This window comes from Amblyraja radiata, chromosome 27, assembly GCF_010909765.2.
Source record: "Amblyraja radiata isolate CabotCenter1 chromosome 27, sAmbRad1.1.pri, whole genome shotgun sequence".
In the NCBI taxonomy this organism is placed as follows: Eukaryota; Metazoa; Chordata; class Chondrichthyes; order Rajiformes; family Rajidae; genus Amblyraja; species Amblyraja radiata.
The window spans coordinates 21,087,569-21,107,115 of record NC_045982.1 but is presented as its reverse complement, the minus strand read 5'-3'; the positions used below and the strand labels follow the sequence as shown (position 1 = coordinate 21,107,115).

Genomic DNA, 19,547 nt, shown 5'->3' with positions numbered 1-19,547 from the left:
AGCTACTTGATCAACTGGATGTTTTCAGATTCTCAGCCTCTGTATTATCTGCTGACAGACTACAATAATGCAATCCATTTAATCATCAATTTCTCAGAAGTAATACATTTTAGACTTCTCAGCAATCCCCACATAACTACTGGTGATTATTTTTGCAAAGCACGTTTTTACATTTTGGCTGCAAACAAAAGTAGCCTCTTCATGCACACCGACTGATCTTAAAATTAGAATTCAAGTATGTCGAGCTTCTTGAGTAGAGTATCAATGAATATATGATTATTATTTTAAGCAGTGTTTTGGAAGCCTTCATAGAACCGATAATTATGGTAATGACCTGGTGGTTGAGTTGGATAACCTAATTTTGCAGAGTAACAATCATTTAATATTCTGAGAAACATGAACTTGCATGTGCAGTAGATTAGAATATAAGTAGGTGGAATGTGTTAGCAAATACTTGTGTTTGTCAGGAGTGCTCAAAAAGAATACATTAATTAGTGTACTGCACTTTTTTAGAAAGCTGTTTTATATATTTGTATGTGAACCTATATTCTGAACCAAAACAATGATTCTGAAGCTGCGGCTCCTGCGAAAACACAGGAAGGATTATGAAATCAAAAGAATGACAGAAAAGTTAAAAGGATTTAATTTTCCTCACCTATTCTATTACAGAACCCATTCAGCACTATTGCTTCTATTCACTTCAGCCCAAATTTGCCTAAGTAAGTCTCAAGGGAAATACAGTACAAATCAACGAGCTTTAAGTTGAAACATGAGAGAGAAAATGCAGTTTAATCGGAATTGAAGCACCTATTTATGAAAGACGTGTTCTAGGTGTTTACTGATGCTGAAAGAACTTTGCACTATTGTGTGTGTATAAAGTGAGAAGTGTGATATTGTAAAAGGTGCTCTAATCAGTCTTTTGAGAGCATAGCGGACCTTTCCCTTTGAAGGGAGAGGCGTTACTTTGGCAGCAGCCAATATCCACAATCAGGGGAGTCTACATGATACAGATATATTCTTCCAGAGATGTTGTGCACAATAGTAGGTCCGATAATGAGCGGATCAGAGCAGAGAACTTCTGTCAGCTCGCATGTTTTCTTTATGCTGCACAAAGGAATATATTCACAAACCCTTTGTGCATGGATGACAGAATCATAGAAATAGATCTGGTCCTCTGAGCACAGAATCTGCTAATGCAAAACGTTGATTTGATGCACATTATGCCCCTTATATTTTAATAACTGAAAATCTATTTACTGGCAAATGGGATTAGTACAGATAGACAGATACTGTAGATACTTGAAAGTCGGCATTGATTTGAAGGGCTGAATGGCCTGTTTCAATGTGGGTATGTCACTCGGAATCTATAGACAGGATAGGCTTTCATAAGGCTATGCTTCTCCACAATTTATAGTAGACCGACCTTATCTGGCAGGGGAACTTTTAAGCATCATAACCCCAAATAATAGGGTGATCATCTCTCTGACCAGCCTACTGCCCAATCTTAATGTCTATGTCCAACTGCAAGCCCTGAAGATATCACCTCTCACTCCTGCAGATGCCTGCAATGAAATTATTCCGTGTATATGTCCCAAAGCATTGTCCATAGTAAAGTATTGTTTTAGTGGTATGAAGCACAGAATCTGTACATGATATCTGAGTAACATCTCTTGAACTTATCTTTGGAGGCCAACTTCAACACAAATATCGTTTGCTTACCCATTTGTGTGAGCTGTTACAAAGCAAACAATGCCACGACTGAACAGAATTTTCAATTAACAGTATTAAAGAAAAAAACACCCTTTAACTCTCTTCCTTCTGAACTATGTTATTCAACTCTGCCTTCCTTTAAAAAAAATTGTCTAAATTAAAAAATATATATAAGCCATAATGTGGTATTGGCACAGATCTACTGGCCAGCAAGCTTCCAATCTTACTGTTCGCCAGATGTCAAAGGCTACTGTTACTTGCTGGGCCTCCAGGCATAGTTTACCTCCAGAAGGCAAGATGCCAAGTTTCATGAACAAGCCTTGTGTAGTGCAGACTCCCTAAGTGAATATGAAAAGCCTGACCCTGGATATTTGAAATCTGGTTGATTCCCATTCCTGCTCTATTGCCTGTTAACCATTTTTTTAATACTTTCAAAAATCTATTAAAAACTATGGAAATTTATTTTTTATCTATGAAAACCTAAATATAAATTAATAGAAACACTCAGAAATTGGGAGCTGACCAATTCTCTGGAGTGTCTTATTTAAAGAACTAGGTTATAATCTACAGCCCACGCCTTTTGCACATTACCATTGAAAGCAAGAGATTTTTGAATGATTTTTGGATTATCATTGAAGACTTGTGTTATCATAGGGCAAGCTGACTATAAAATGTGAAGGAGCACTTTACCAATGAGGTGAATGCTCAGTCATTTTCCCAGGGTAGAGGATTAAAAAACTAGAGAGCATAGGTTTGAGGTAAGGGGGGATATTCATGGGCAGAAATCCTAGGGCGGACAGGGGACACACGTGCTTGAGAGGTGGGGGACAATTCCCCCCATGTTTTGCAATCCGGACTTGATCAGATGCTTTCTAAAGGCTGAATCGGCCCGTTTGCAGGGCCTTTCAGCGCCCGGCGCGGCTTAAAATGAAACTGCTGCATCGAGGCGATCGAGGCGATCGAGACTCCCGATGTTGAAGTCCCTGCCGGCCGATGAAAGCCCCCGTGAACAGGCCGATTCAAGCCCCACGATTTGGGGTGGACGAAGCTTCTGTTGCTCGAATTCGGAGTCAGTCACCAACCAGGTCAACTTCCGATGTTACCGTCCACAGGGCCCACGGCCGAAGCCTCGCATGTTTGCGCATGCGTGTGCGTGTGGCCGCCATGAAATTGTGTCCCCCCCCATGTTTTGATAGCAATTTCCGTGCCTGGATATATTTAAGAGGGATCTCAGAGGCAACTTTTCATTCAGAGGATAGTACGTACAGATCCACCACCGATTTTCAGGCACCCTTGGTTCCAAAGCCTTGCTGCATTATCTGTTTTGCTAGAGCAACAGAGCTCAGGAGGGGCCTAGATACCGGCCCACAGTGTTGGCCTTACCTATGGGAACAGATCTGCCGGCTCTGGCTGGGCCGGACTTCAAGAGCTCTGGCCACAGGAGAGAAATTTGACCTGTCGTCAGCCGTAGAAGTTCTAATGAGGTCAATCTTTTTTGGCAAAGGTTGGCATTTCTTGGAAATATGAAAGCATGAATTCTTAAGGTTAATCTACAACATGAGTTGGTCTGAAGATTAGACTGTCTTGGGGAAGTGAAGGCAGTGTTGGGTTAGGTAGTTTGCTCATTTGCTTACATAGAAACATAGAAACATAGAAAATAGGTGCAGGAGTAGGCCATTCGTCCCTTCGAGCCAGCACCACCATTCAATATGATCATGGCTGATCATCCAGAATCAGTACGCCATTCCTTCTTTCACCCCATATCCCTTGATTCCATTAGCTCTGAGATCTATATCCAACTCTTAACTTTCTGTGGCAGAGAATTCCACAGATTCACAACTCTCTGGGTGAAAAAGCTTTTCCTCATCTCAGTAATAAATGGCCGCTCCCTTATTCTTAAACGGTGACCCCTGGTGACTCACAAAACACCATGTGCTGGAGTATGGCTGAGTTGACCTGAGAGTGTCAAATTATGGCAGCCCCAAGTGACATGGTCCAAAATCCCTTGAATGACAAAGAGGATGGCAAATAGGGAATTGGGAATGACAACCTCGAAATGCCTGTAATGCAGAAAAGATGTCTTCGTAACAAACTGATTGAATCCAATGAAAGACATGATGTGACCTTCCAATCATTGTAAACATGGTTTATTCTTGCCTAAATCAATTTTAAATCCTAGAGCACTGAAGGAAATGTTCTCTGCATTACATTTATGAGGCACCATGAATATTTCTCATATTGCTTTCAAATACAAAGGGCCATTTAGCCCATCATAGACACAAAGTGCTGGAGTAAATCAGCGGGTCGGGCAGCATCTCTGGAGAAAAGGGATGGGTGACGTTTCAGGTCGGGACCCTTCAGTCTGAAGAAGGATCCCGACCCGGAATGTCACGCATTATTTTAACCAGAGATGCTGACTGGCCTGCTGAGTTACTCCATTACTTTGTGCCTGAATTCAGTATGCACCAGCATCTGCCTTTCTACATATATAGCCCGTCATGTCGATATCTGCTCTCAGTGCAGTCCCATTGTCTTGTCCTATTCCGCAAAATATTTTCTCCCTTGCACGCTAATTAAATTCTCCGATTCTTTAATCACCGCCTCTAATACACTGCCTACCAACCAGCAAGTCTTTGGGGTCAGGGAGGAAACACGAGTGCCCGGTGGAAACCTGTGTAGTCACTGGGAGAACGTGCAAACGCTGCAGAGACAGCTCAGAAGGTCAGGATTGAGCACCAGTTTCTTGGACTAAAGACAAAAACACACTCTGCTCCACAGGGAAATGTGAAGAATCTTTTTTCAGGACAAATTGTCAGGAAAACCAGTTTGACAAGTTGATGCATCAGATTAGACAATAGACAATAGGTGCAGGAGTAGTCCATTCAGCCCTTCAAGCCAGCAATGTGATCATGGCTGATCATCCACAATCAGTTCCTGCCTTCTCCCCATATCCCCTGACTCCGCTATCGTCAAGAGCCCTATCTAGCTCTCTATTGAAAGTATCCAGAGAACCGGCCTCCGCCACCCTCTGAGGCAGAGAATTCCACAGACTCACAACTCTCTGGGTGATAAAGTGTTTCCTCATCTCCGTTATAAATTGTACAGCAATGAAACTTAAAGTTGTAGTGAACCATCTGAATCTTCTCCAGATTGCTGCCTCACTGCAAACACAGTCATGCATACACATGGAGAAAGAAAAGGAAAGCAATAAATGAAGTTCACAGTAGTATGATATGTTGGATATCTTGCTTACCAACCATTTGTATATAAAATCATTTATATTGTGTTCTCGACAATGTGTGCTTGCAAATGGTGTGCCAGCTGTGAATGATTAACTCAAAGATGGACCATGCCTGGTGTTGGGATTCATCTCCGCAAGAGGTTCGACCAGCAGGAGCAACAGCTGCAAGCTACATGAACAGAGGCTTAAAAATCCACCAGCAAATTAGCACAAACAGAGCTGGAAAGAACCAACAACTGTGCTAAGCTGTGTATGCCGTGTGGAAATAGCAGAATAGGCATGTGGAGATAGTAAATTTAATAAAAATAAGTGCATACCTTTTCAGTTAAAATCCTTTAAAAAATCAGGTGTATAATTTTCTGTGCTTGACCATCTTGAGTTGTGAACACATCTAAGAAAATTCAAAAGCACAACAGGTGCAGCAAAGTGGTGCAGCGGTAAAGTTGCTGCCATTCAGCTCCGGAGACCCGGGTTCGATACTGACCATGGGTATTGTCTGTACAGAGTTTGCACGTTCTCCCTGTGACCACCAGTTGCCAGAAAATCTCTGGGCGCTCCGTTTCTTCCCACATTCCAAAGATTACATGTCTGTAGGTTAATTGGCTTCTGTACATTGTAAATTGACCCTAGTGTGTAGGAAAGTGCTAGTGTATGGGGTGAATGCTGATCAGAGATGGGCTTGGTGGGCTGAAGGACCAATTTCCATGCTGTATGTCTAAAGTCTAAAGAGAACTGTGACCTCTTTAGGATAAAGAAAAATACGAATTTGATACCACTAATTTCCCAGACATTTAATTGCATTGCACTTTACGTGAAACCAGAGTGAATTGGGTTTTTTTGCAACCATTTCCTGGCAGAATTACATTAATTGAAATTTAACTGGGCAATTCCATTTTGAGCACAACCCAAGTATTATGTCAAGGATGCATGGAGTGGTGCCATTTCTTATACATTATCCTTTTTGAAACATTGCAGGTGAACTTGGTCTATATCATCTGGTCAATGCCCACCGACCCACTATTAGCTGTGTGAAATTCTTATGGATGAAAATCAAATGGGAAAAAAATAAATCGTAAACTGGTTATCACATAGAAACACACAACATTGGAATAAGTGGGTCTTATTCAGGTTGAAAATATGGAACCGATGGGCGACCTCAGGAATCTGTCCTTGGCTCTCAATTTCATACTGTTTATTTTAATGTCTTGGTGGAGGGCAGGAGGGGGTGTGCAGATTTGTAGGACAATTGATTGGTAAAATTGCAAATTGTCCCTAGTGCGTAGGATAGTGCTGGTATACAGGGATCGCTGGTCGCCGTGGGTCGTGGGCTGAAGGGTCTTAATCTAAGTTGTATCTCTAAACTAAACTAAACCAGTGGCAAACAATCTGCTCCAACATAAATGAGATGATAAAATCAGTTATCAATTTTAACAACCAATCTGTTTGTGGTGTACATTTGCCAAGGTGTAAAAGTAGATATAGTAATTAACAATTACGTGGGTTAAATAGTATTTACAATAATTGTTGTGGTATTTTGGTTTAAGATATTTAAACACTGCAAACTGTTTTAGTTTCCACAGCTACATCATGTAATGATCCTGGATTTCCTCAAAATGGGAGTCGAAGTGGAGACAGCAGGGAGCCCGAAGATTCCATTGTATTTCAGTGTGATCCTGGCTATGCCTTGCAAGGGGAGTCAACAATCACGTGCGTGCAGATTGACAATAGGTTCTTCTGGCAGCCTGACCCTCCAGCATGTATAGGTATGGATTTTTATCAGCTTTTGTGTATTTCAATTTATTGACAGTGGGGTTTTTTTACCTGACATTTGTACCAATGATTCCAACATTGAAATGTATTTTTTTCCAAGCTAATGTTATTTCATTTTTAAAAGGATTAACCTGATAATGAAATTTACGAGTCGGAATGATCAGTGAAAATATTAGTGTCTTGAAAGGAAGATCATGCTGCTGAAAATATATGCCTATTAGCTAATTGTTAATGTTAAGGAAGTGGTGAAATATACATAATGAGAAAATCAAGTCTTTGATCTCTTTAAGTGAGGTTCGTTGCTAATAGCATCCTCATTAAATTGAATGCAGCAAATCACGAACAAAACTAAAAATAGCCTAACCCCATCTACTTTAATTATTTTCTGAGTTCTATCCCAGCCTTCTCATATTTGTAGACTTATGGGCCTGTCCCACTTAGGTGATTTTTCAGCGGTCTGCCGACGATTGTTAAGTTGCCGGCAGTCGCCTGAAAAACCGGGAATTGAAACGGCAACTGTCGGAGTGGGACACACACACGCACACGCACGCACACGCACGCACACGCACGCACACGCACACGCCAGGGCAAGCGGGGGAGCACTGTGTAAAAAATTCCCACGGTGCAAAGCCAAGGTGATACAGACACACACCACGATGAACAGGTAATTAAGACAGCTAAAGCACAGTTTATGGTAAGTCCTTTGAAAGAGGGGGGGAGAAAGGGGGGAGAAGGAGTGGAGACAACTTTTAAGAAGCCAGAGATACACGGCTGTGAAGTTCGGCGGACATTTAACATTACCAGTCGGTTCCTTGGTTCTGAAAACTACTGCTTACCTTTTTTTTCCCCCCAATGAGCCAATGAAATACACCAGTCAGCACCGGCTCCAACTTACGAGAACCTCTGAGAACCTTCGACCTCCTGGCAACCCACTAGGTCCTCCTCGCGACCCACCTACGGCTCGAGAATTCTCGCTAATCTCCATAGCGGCTTAATTCTAATTGCTGCTAATTTTTCGACATGTTGAAACATTCTCGGCGACCATATTGAGGTCGCGACTTGTTCCCAAAATGTGGGAACTCGTCACGACCATGAAGGCGACTCCCCGGCAACCACCGGCGAACTTGTGGCGACCATGTGGCGACTGCAAAGTCTCCTGCAGTCGCCTAACAAGTCGCCTAAGTGAGACAGGCCCAGAGATGCTCCATCCCCCCCGTCTGTCCAAATCTGTTTCGCTCATAGAGAGTCAATTTTCCCCTTTGCCTGTTTGTTGGAAGGAATAGTTTCATGAATTAGGAGATTTATTTTCCAAACTTGCTTGCTTCATTTTTAAACCAGCAATGCTTTGGGATTTGTTAATTTATTCATTATTACATCTGTAAACGCATCAAGTTAGTTGCATTATTCCGTTCCGATTACACAAATTTAAACACATCTTGAATTAATCTTCCAAACCGCACCTAGAACATTGTTTTGGGCTCTTGGGACCTTTTGGGATCTTGTATTTTCTTGATGGTCTTCAGCTATTTCTGAATAATTCATGTTAATGTTTATATACTAATAATTAAATGTTCATGCACTAGTATTTGTGAGGTGGTACGGTGTTCTGTGGTTTTGTAAACTTCATTATAATTCCAGAGTTCGTGCATTAAAAAAAAGTACCGTATTTCCCGGCAATAAAGACGCACCTGCGTTGAAGATGCACCCCCATTTTGAGTCGCTAAATTTTGAAAAAAGGCTGGTGGGACAGGATGAAGGGTTTGGTTGGGGTGGGAGATTGCAACCTTCATGTGGTCCGCCCTGTTTTGACAAATGCAATCAACACAATAAAATAAGATCAAATAGAACAAGTTGTCCTACAACTTTGGGCTGTGCGCGCCATACGCAAGAAGAAGAAGAAGAAGAAGGGTTTGGTTTAGTCAGTAGAAAGGAAGATATGAAACTCCTTGAAGGCAATGAGGACTGGGGAGCCTCCATATTCGCCTGTCGCACAATGCGCTGTGCAGTTCAGGTCTGAGACACGTGGACTTCCTGGCTCAGGGAGATCACATAACGGGGAGAGAGAGAGAGAGAGAGAGTGAGAGAGAGCCCGGGACGGAGCAGCCAGCTTTCCGCCCAGTAGCTACCCACTAACCACCACCTCCACCGGTTGCGCCTGTGCCGAAGGACACCCTGGCTGGTGGGCGAGCGGGCCGGCAGAAGGTGCTGAGGTAGTGGCCGGCTGGAGTAAAGATGAAGAGTCTCGACCCGAAACACCACATATTCCTTTTCTCCAGAGATGCAGTCTGACCTGCTGAGTTACTCCAGCTTTTTGTGTCTATCTCCTGCTTGGTGATGGGTCTACTTCAATCTGAGCTTTTTTGTCATCCATGTATTGTATACTAAATTATTAGTACTGCTTTGAGGGCTGTTTCTGATGCTTGTCTTTGTCATCAGTTTGGTTATGGGATTTGAGGCAACATCATTCTGCATCCTTATATGTCAGTTAGCTGAGTGATTCATGGAACCTGTGCTTCCTTCAAATCTACAGCCGATGAAAGCAATATGCTGAAAGCATCATTGCATTCTGATAATGGTTGTGCATTCTGCTTTCATTGAATGTGCTTTAGATCTCTTCAGGACTTGACCTTGTTATCAGCGTGGGAAGAATGGAAATTGGAATTGCAACCTTGCCCATGGCATATCTCTCAGTTTATCATTAGGTTTGTCAGCCACAGGATTGCCATGATGTTCTAGTATTATGTTTGCAGTGGATTTCCTTCCTACCTTAATTCTGGCTGTTTCGATGTGTTTGATGTTGCAAAACGCATTTATAGTCAACCTTATCTGCATTTGGAATAGAAAAGGTTCAATGTTCTACAGTTTTCATTCTTCATTAAAGACATCAACTAATTACACTGCAACATATAGGACTTTCACTTGTTTTAAATTGGAGAAATCCTTAGAGAGCATAAGTGTGCTACAATGGTTCTTTATTACCACATGTACCGAGGTGCGGTGAAATTATTTTTTTGCATACGGTTCAGTAAACTACCACCATACGTAAATACAATCCCAGATTGAGTAACAAAGTGTATTGAAATAGTCCACCGAGACCATATACAAAAGCCATATACAATAGCCCACAGAGACCATATACATAAGTCATCTGCCTCTCTCACTCGTTCCCAATCTCTGAAGGAACTGCTTTTAGTTAACCTGGGAATATGAGCATAATGTAATGAATGCTTCAATCCCATGCATGTTACATGTAGAGACAATATAGCACATAGGGTTTGCTTGCTGACTGGAGTTAATCCAGGGAAAGTCATGGAGTCATACAACATAGAAGCCGACCCTTCAGCCCACTGGATCCTCACCAACCATCAATAACCCACTTTCTAATAATCCTATATTAATCCCATTTTTTATTCTCCTTACATTCTTAATACCTCTCTCTGACACACCAAGGCTATTTACAGTGGCCAGTTAACCTAAACTCCTTCAAAATGTTGAAAGACGGAAGGGCACCCAAAGGGAACCTCGGCTGTTGTCGGGGAAAAGGGCAAACTCCACACAGACAGCACCTGAGGTCACGGTTGAACCCAGGTCTCTGGAGCTGGGTAGCAGCTCTACCAGCAGTGCCATTGTGCTCTAGGTTCTTTTTGACTCAGCTTCTATTTAGATTTGTATAATTGAATAATACATGAGTACCGAATCACAAGTTTTATCTCAGCAGCTAACAACCCAGCTGTATGAATATATCCAACTTCAAGTAACCCTTGCGTTTCCCCTCCCTCTGTCCCTTCCCCACTCTAGTTCTCTGACTGGTTTCACTGTCCTCCTGATTAATTTTACTGATTGTATGCCTCGTTGTCAACTTCCCCTCAACAACCAATGAACCATTCTACATTTCCTTGATCACCGTCTGCTTTGATCTGTCATTTTCACACCTTACCCTTCTGTATCTCTAGTTTCCCTCTCCTCTGACTCTCAGTCTGAAGAAGGGTCTCAACCCAAAATGGCACCTATTCCGTCTCTCCAGAGATGCTGTCTGTCCCGCTGAGTTACTCCAGCGTTTTGTGTCTATCTTCAGTTTTATCTTGGGTTTCAAGATCAATTGATATTTTTATTTTAACTGCCTTGTTTGATGGTACTTTCTCTTCTGAGTTGAACCACTGTGGGTAACTTCCTGGATCTGGATTCAGGACAATATCTGGTCTGAACAGAGCCATAATTATACATTTCTCCCAGTTTCTCCATCTCTGCTGCATCTGTTCTCAAGATTAGGTCTTTCATTCTAGGACTATGAAATGTCCTCCATGTTCAGGGAACATGACTTCCCTTCCACTGTGTTTGATGAAACCCTCTCTCATACTTCCTCCCTTCACAGACTTCAGCTATCAGCCTACCTCCCTCGAAACAGAACAAAGATAGACTTCCCCTGGTCCTCACATTCCCCTCTTCTAGCCTTTGCATCCAACACATCTTCTGTCATTTCCACAAGCTGCTTCATGATGCCTATCTTGTATATTCTATGTTCTATTATTCCATCCTCCTCACCCCTTCCACCTTTTGCAGGGACCACTCCCTCTGTGACTTCAAGTCCACTCATCGCTTTGTACCCACCCTGCCTGATCCTGACACTTTCCCCTGCGACACATGTTCATACACCTGCCTCCCTCCCTCCCTCACTACAATCCAGGGTTATAAACAGTGTTGCTTTTATCCAGTTATTTCACTGCTCCTTCAATTCCCCAAGCATGATCAAGTATTAAAGGAATTCAGGGTAATGCTATTAGATATATCTAGACCTTGCTACATCTATTGATGGATGTTTGCTCAGATTAATTAATAGTCATCAGTTTAAAAGCAGAATAAAACTAAGATTAAACTGAAGAGAGACACAAAGTTCTGGGGTAACTCAGCGGGTCAGGCAGCATCTCGGGAGAAAAAGCATGGGTGACGTTTCAGGTCAGAACCCTTCTTCACACTGGACTACAGATTGAGTCTGAAGAAGGGTCCCGATCTGAAACATCACCCATTCTTTTTCTCCAATGATACTATCTAACCCGCTGAGTTACTCCAGCATTTTGTGTCTATCTAAGATTCAACATTTTTGCTGGTTAGTGACATGAGTCAATTTAGCGTAATGCTTGTTAAGGGCCTGTCCCACGAGCATGCGACCTGCATGCGGCAAGCGCGACCTAAAGGGCCTGCCCCACGAGCATGCGACTGCATGCGGCAAGCGAGAACAAACCAGAAGCGGTGGGTACGCGGAGGTCGAGTGAGTGACATGAAGTTTGAGCGAATTCCGCAGGAAGTTCGCGCGTGACGTACGGCATCGAGGTGGTGCGTACGGCGTTGAGGCGGCTGCGGGCCGGCAGGCCGTCGCCACGCAGAATTTGTGAACACGGTCAGTTTTTCGGAGCTGCTCGCGATGTCGGGACCAGCTCCGCACAACTCCATACAGCTCCGGCGATCAAAGTGGGACCGGCCCCGCGAGGCCATACGGCTCAAGCGACCACGTTAGGTCGCGCTTGCCGCATGGAGTCGCATGCTCGTGGGACAGGCCCTTTAGGCCGCGCTTGCCGCATGGAGTCGCATGCTCGTGGGACAGGCCCTTTACTCTTTGAGAATGATCACCAGTTCCTTGTGTCAGTAATGAACTTGATTTTATGATTCTAGGTGTATGCTATCAGCTTCAACAAAACAATTCTATTTTCAATAATTCTTGCTTGACTGACAGTAAATAAGGATATTTTCGAGTCACTCTTTCTATTTCCTCTGTCTTTGCCTACACTGCTTCCAGAAAATAGAGCTGAATGCTTCTGGTGATGAATTGCACTTATCTCCCACTGCAGCACGTGAAATATGTCGAGTTTCTGCAATTCCACTGCATTCTCCCTGTATTCATACTACTCACTTACTTTGAAGGTTTTTTTTCTAAATATTGTGTCTGCCCCAGGATTTTCATTCTAAATACGATCATATCTGATCAAAGACTTAAGAAATTGCCTAAAATTGCAGGTAACTGACAGTTTCAGTTAAAAGTTCACTCTGTCAGTTGCTATTATAATCACTGGTGTTCTGCGAAACAAAAATTGTAGCAATTGCTGGCACAACACATTCTCCCCTTATCACCATTCTCAGACAAAGAGAAGATTAGAACACAAAAGTCCAAGAATGCTGACTCAATTTAAAACATTGAGTTTGATGCTTTTCTTCACTTAGCAGTGTGAGGGATATGGAACAATGGCTAGTTAGTGGAGTAGGTGAACAGATTGCCCATGATCTCACCGAATGCTGGAACAAACACAGGGGATGGATGCAGGCGATGGCTGTGTTAATTTATCCACGTGTTCTTCTGTCTGCAGCTTTCACTTTAGTTTAGAGAAACAGCAGAGAAACAAGCCCTATGGCCCACTGAGTCCATGTAGACCAACAATCCCCGTATATTATTCTACACAACTGGGGCATTTTACAATCTTCACTGAAGTCGATTAAACTACAAACGTGTACGCCTTTCGAGTGTGGAAGGAAACCGGAGCACCCGGAGAAAACCCACGTGGTCACGGGGAGAATGTACAAACTCCATACAGACAGCACCCATAGTCAGGATCGAACCCGGGCACTATAAGGCAGTATGCCATGCTAGGAAACTATCATGATAGCTCCATGATAGGGAACTGCAAAGATAACAATTTAACTGGCAATACTGGATGCAATTTAAATACAAAGAAAAAATATTTATTTCCTCATCCTTGCTCAATATTTCATATAAAACTTGCTACTCGACCTGCGAAAAAGCATTTGCTAGATGTCTCACTGCTCCTGTGGATTCGCCTACTTTATAGCTGTACTGTTCTGCTATTTTTAATGCTCATCACAATCTGTTTTTTTAATTCAATCGAACATCACGGCCATTTCAAAAGCAACACCAGTCACAGGTTTCAAACTTGAAAGTAGAATTTTTCTTTACTTCAGGTCAATTCCGTGTCTTGCAATTTTGTTAAATTTTATCAGATTTTCTGCAATACCTGATTTTTTAAAAAATCATCAATGAAAGGTTTGATTGTGTGGTTTACCACGAGAACACTTTGAAGAAATCTATTGCCATAAGCATTGCTACCAAGCTCGCTCAATGATTACTACTATACACATGCCTGGGTACATTCAGCTGTGACGTATAAACTATTTGACCTGCAGCAACTATTGGACTGGCCATTTGCAAGGTCTCTGTTATTTTACTGCACGTGAAACCCCAAGATGTACAAGAGATAAAATAATCTGTTCTGCCACAAACCATTGTTACTGCAAAGGTAGCAGAGGTAGGGAGGTGGAGCGACAATCAGACAGGGTGAGAGGTGTTGGGAGTACGGTTGTGCAGGGGAGGATGTATGGTCTAGAAAGCATTATAGGATTGTGCAAGTGCTAAGGAGAGTGTGGTCAGGGTGAGGGACACAAAATGCTGGAGTAACTCAGCGGGACAGGCAACATCTCTGGAGAGGAAGATTGGATGACATTTTAGGTCGAGACCATTCTCTGTTGCTGGACAGTGAACTTTCCAGACGTGCGAGTATTTCAATTGTATGTTGAAGGCAGGAAAGGGTTTGCATTGGACTTGCTGATAGAGTGAATCAGGGTTTGAGTTGCTGATCGATTGTCCAGATTGCTGTTTGTGGCGTGGGATTCAGGATATCAGAAATAATTGGGAATGTGAGGAGTGCATCGAGCAAGAGAGCAGGACAGCTTGGATTCTGCATCAGCAGCCCATATAGACAATGCTGAATCAGCAACAACCTTCCAATTAAGACTTGCTTCAGTGCTTTCAATGGACCTCATTGATGCTATAATTGTGCACAAATGTCCTCAAATGAATGTTGCTTTCCACTTGACAACATTACAGATTCCTAACAGCTGGGGCATCACGTGCATAGATGTGCTGGCAGCAATTCTGATCCATGAGCTTCTTCCCTAACCTGAAAATAGCCCTCTAAGCTCAAAAGTTTGGGCACTTCTGCTGTACCATATGGTCCTCTTTAGGAATCATTGTAAATTAGTTGTCAGCTGCTGCACTGCAGCAATTTATCAAACAATGGTCGGCATCAAGCACACCCCGGTCACATTCATTCCTTTCCAAGTTTCCAATTCTCAGCTGCCCACAACATTGTCTCGCCACTGGAAGGGCACCATCAATTCTTAACACTTGCTTTACTTAGCCCTTCCCTCATTAAGGAGTTGAGACTTTACTTTAGCCTTTTGAGATACAATGTAGAACCAGGCTCTTTGGCCCCCCCCAAATCTGTGCCGACCAGCAATCACCCTGTACACTCACACTATCCTACACACAGTGGACAATTTATAATTTTTACTGAAGCCAATTAGCCTACAAAGCTTTACGCCTTTGGAGTGTGGGAGGAAACCGGAGCACCTGGAGAAACAACGAGGGAAATGTGCAAACTCCGTACAGATAGCACCCGGATCAAACCCGGGTTTCTGGTGCTGTAAGGCAGGAACCCTTCGGCTTCGCCACTATGCAGCCCTTTCGTGGCAACAGGCCCTGCAATCACCCGTACACTAGTTCCATCCTATACACTCGGAACAATTTTACATAAGCCAATTAACCTACAAACCTGCATGTCTTTGGAATGTGGGACAAAACTAGAGCCCCTTGAAAAAAAACCCACATGGTCACAGGGAGCATGTATAAACTCCATACAGACAGAACCCATAGTCGGGATTGAACTTAGGTCTCTGACGCTATAAAGCAGCAACTCAACTGTTGTGCCACAGTGCCTCCACTGTTCCTCATTAGATGCGAACAGCTCAGTGGCATTCTGAGCAAAATCAACGAGTGGATTTTTGCCATGGACTCATATCATGGATTGGAATTGCTTCTTAATATTTGCAGAAACTGGAAAGATGAAATTTTTATCCACTAAATATCTGGGCTGAAATTGAAGCAGCAATCAATGACAAATGATCGGTATCTCTATTTGAATCTGTAATCTGCAGGGAAGATGCTTGTCAACTTGTCTATATGGTTATGTCAAACTGAATTGCAGGACGTCATAAATTTGCACATGTTGATTGAAATTGAATGATGATTGCACAGGCCTGCATGCAAGAGATGAGCTAGCTGAGTTATTTGGCAAGTGAAATTATTATAGGGAGATATCTTAATGTCATTTTGAGTGTTGGTAAAGTAATTTACAGAGAGCTTTCTGCATTCCAACATTCACTGATTATATTTTGAGATATCTTAGAGTGATTTCAAGATAAATGTGATGAAAGGTTTATTCTTCTCTTCGCACACAGAATAGTGCCTTATATAGAACGTCACTTGTGTAATTTAAAATTGTTTTTAATATTTCAATCAGCATTTTATGAAACTTAATGATCTTTTTATTAAAATAAGTATTATAGGATTTAAATGTTTTTGCAAATGTTGCAAAATTACTTATTCTCTGTTTTTCTCAATCGCAGGTTAAATATGTTTAGTTATGTACACAGTAAGCAATTTGCAGTGAGGCAATCATTTTAAGTGCTAAAGTGACTTAAGCATTTTTTTGTTAAATTATTTCCAGAATTATTTCGGGTGGCAGAACACAGTAACAGTATTGCTGCATTACAATTTGGTGGACCTGTATTTTATCCTGACCATGTTTACTGTCTGTATGAAGTTGCACCTTCATCCTGTAACCGCATGGGTTTAAGCTGCTACAATTTCCTCCTAAGGAAGTGTTTGCGGGTCAATCAGTGTGATAGATTATCAGCTACTATATGCAAAATAATAAAAGAAGAGATGATGGGCACACAGTATAAGAGAGAATTTTTTTTGGGTGAAGACAGACAAAAAAAGCTGGAGTAACTCAGCGGGTCAGGCAGCATCTCTGGAGAAAAGAAATAGGTGATGTTTCGGGTTGAGACCCTTCTTAAGACTGAGAGTCGGGAATGAGAGATATTGATGGTACTTAGGAGAAAGGGGAATGGAAATTTTGATTTAGGGTTTTATGGCAAAGGAGAAGGGGGTGGGACTGATGGGACTGTTTTAGGGAGCTGGCATTGAATTAATGGGCTGAATGACCTCCATCTGTATTAATTTGATTAATTTGGCTCAAAGACTTTGGGCAACAATTTCATCCAACCATTGGAATTTGCATATAAATCTGAGAATTTGCCACATTGATTTTGTGTACAGTTCACAGTTTGCCGCGACTGTGCGGGATTTAGTTTGTTTTTTTACTGCTGGACATAGAGTGGTAGAACTTAATCCCACTAAATGTAGCTGAAGTGAAGCCACTGGGAATGAGATTCTAGATGATAGTCTTCACTGATCCAACACTAACTCTGTTGGGAGGCTTGTGAGGTACTAATTATGGTGGACATTTTCTGCTTATGGCAAACCCGACCATTCATTGCAAGGGACAGGTTTTTTAACTGCTCCCTACAGAGGTATCTTGTCTGAGGATATCCCCATTTGTCAGCATTTGACTTTCTTTTGTAAACTAATAAGCAAGATAGATTAAACTCCAGGTCGGTATGGGGATATACTTTGTGATTTACCACTAAAGAGGTTGGTGGGAAACAATAGAATTGACATACAGAAGATGTGAACAGTTTTCGGAAGCAGTCTGCAATAGAGCCTGGGGTCCTAATTTTGTCGATAATGGCCCTAGTGTTTTTTTGTAACTGCAATAATATATCCTGAACAATACAGCTTGCTGGGCATGCTTGTCACTGAGTAACTAACACTCACTCACACAGTCACACACATACTCTCACACACATACTCTCACATTCACACTCACCCGCACACTCACGCACTCTGAAACACGCTCTCGAACACACTCTTGAACACACACACACACACACACACACACACACACACACACACACACACACACACACACACACACACACACACACACACACACACACACACACACACACACACACACACACACACACACACACACTCTTTCTCTCTCTCTCAATCCTATAAGGCGCTGAAGGGCAATTAGTGCCCACGGAATTAGTTAATTAATTGCAGCATGCAAAGAGACTGCCTTTTCGAAATGTTATGGAGAGTTGCCATGGAATAACCAGGGGAAATAATTCTTGCACAGGTAAAGCCAGCTGTTGATCTAGCGGCCTGAATACTAATCTGCACTAAAAGTGTGAGCAGCCTAACTTGAAATATCGTGGTGAATCATTACTTAAAATGTTTTACTTTTAACCCAACAGTTTGACTTTTACTCATTTAATGAAGTTAAGGAGACAATCTAATCCATAATTCCTGCTCATTTTCCCCAGCTCCTTGTGGAGGGAATCTGACTTGGCCCACGGGAATCATCTTATCTCCCGTTTATCCAGAAGATTATCCTCACGGCAAGGAGTGTGATTGGAGAGTGACGGTTTCACCTGATTATGTTATTGCCCTGACATTTCAAAGGTAAGTCGTGAGGTAATTGTAAAAGGATAGAACAATTGCTTGAGGGTTTAGGAATTTATTGCAAAATAGAATGTGTTTATTTTCCGAAGAGCCACGTGGGCACTATGAGAAAAATAACGTTATTTAGTTTAGTTTAGTTTCGAGGTACAGCGCGGAAACAGGCCATTGGCCCACCGTGCCCGCGCCATCCAGTGATCCCCATACACTAGCACTATCCTAACGCACCAGGGAATTTGCAATCTTTACTGAAGCCAATTAACCTACAAACCGGCACATCTTTGGGGTGAGGGAGGAAACCGGAGCGCCTGTAGAAAACCCACATGGTCACTTGGAGAACGTACAAATTCTGTACAGACAGCACCCATAGTCAGGATCAAACCCAGGTCTCCGGCGCTGTAAGGTGGCAACTCTACCGCTACCTTCTTTGCTGTGATTTCTATTAAAGTGAAACATTAGATTTATGTTGTGATAAATGCATCAGATGAACTGCTTCTAAAATATTAGACAGTCCACCATTATTTCTTTTTTCTAATTTATACTGGGTACTGAACACGATTTAAATGGACAATTCATTGTAGGAAATGCATGATGCAATTTGGATCAGGTGCCCAAAGTGCCACTGCAGTGCTTTGTCTTTTCTGTTCATGTTAAGTATTTCAAACACCAGAAGCAAAGTTCAATACAGCTACATGGCCCCATCATTAATTTAGCACATACGCTGAAGAACAGATTCCCTGCTATGTACACAAATTCAGTTTTGAAGATAAAAGTGACCATCTCTATGTCACATCTAGATGTAACATGCAATACTATTTATTTAAAAAAATTAATGAATGCAAATTCAAGGGCGGCACATTGACGCAGTGATAGAGTTGCTGCCTTACAGCGCCAGAGACCCGTGTTCGATCCTGCCTATGGGTGCTAACTGTACGGAGTTTGTGCGTTCTCCATGTGACCATGTGGATTTTCTCCGGGTCCTCCGGTTTCCTCCCACACTTCAGAAGTGTAGAGGTTTGTAGGTTAATTGGCTTCTGCAAATAGTACTTTCTCTCTAGTGTGTAGGATAGTGCTAGTGTTCGGGGAGATCAGTGGTCGGTGTGGACACGGTGGTCCAAAGTTCCTGTTTCCACGCTGCATCTCTCAAAGTCTAAAAAAAAAATCAAAAATGTCTGCAGAAATATAAAAAGGTTTAAATTGCATGTTAAAACATTGCTCAGATATACCAAGGTGTGGTTCTATTTTTAATGACCACAGTCCTGTCATGCTGGTTTTCAACATGCTAATTAAGAAATGCCAGAGTAGTAGTTTCCTAGGCAGCTGGAGGATGGCACCAAGACCTTTACACACCAGGAGTCTGCGTCCTACAATGCTGTAGATGCCACATGCATT

At 42.3% G+C, this 19,547-nt stretch overlaps 1 protein-coding gene across 1 annotated transcript in view; it reads left to right on the top strand.

Moving 5' to 3' along the window:
- csmd2 (CUB and Sushi multiple domains 2) overlaps positions 1-19,547 on the top strand; it is a 573,225-nt gene that overhangs the window by 289,641 nt on the left and 264,037 nt on the right. The window contains 2 exon segments of the mRNA XM_033045391.1: positions 6,523-6,714; positions 18,020-18,158. Of these exon segments, the coding sequence (XP_032901282.1) occupies positions 6,523-6,714; positions 18,020-18,158 (331 nt within the window).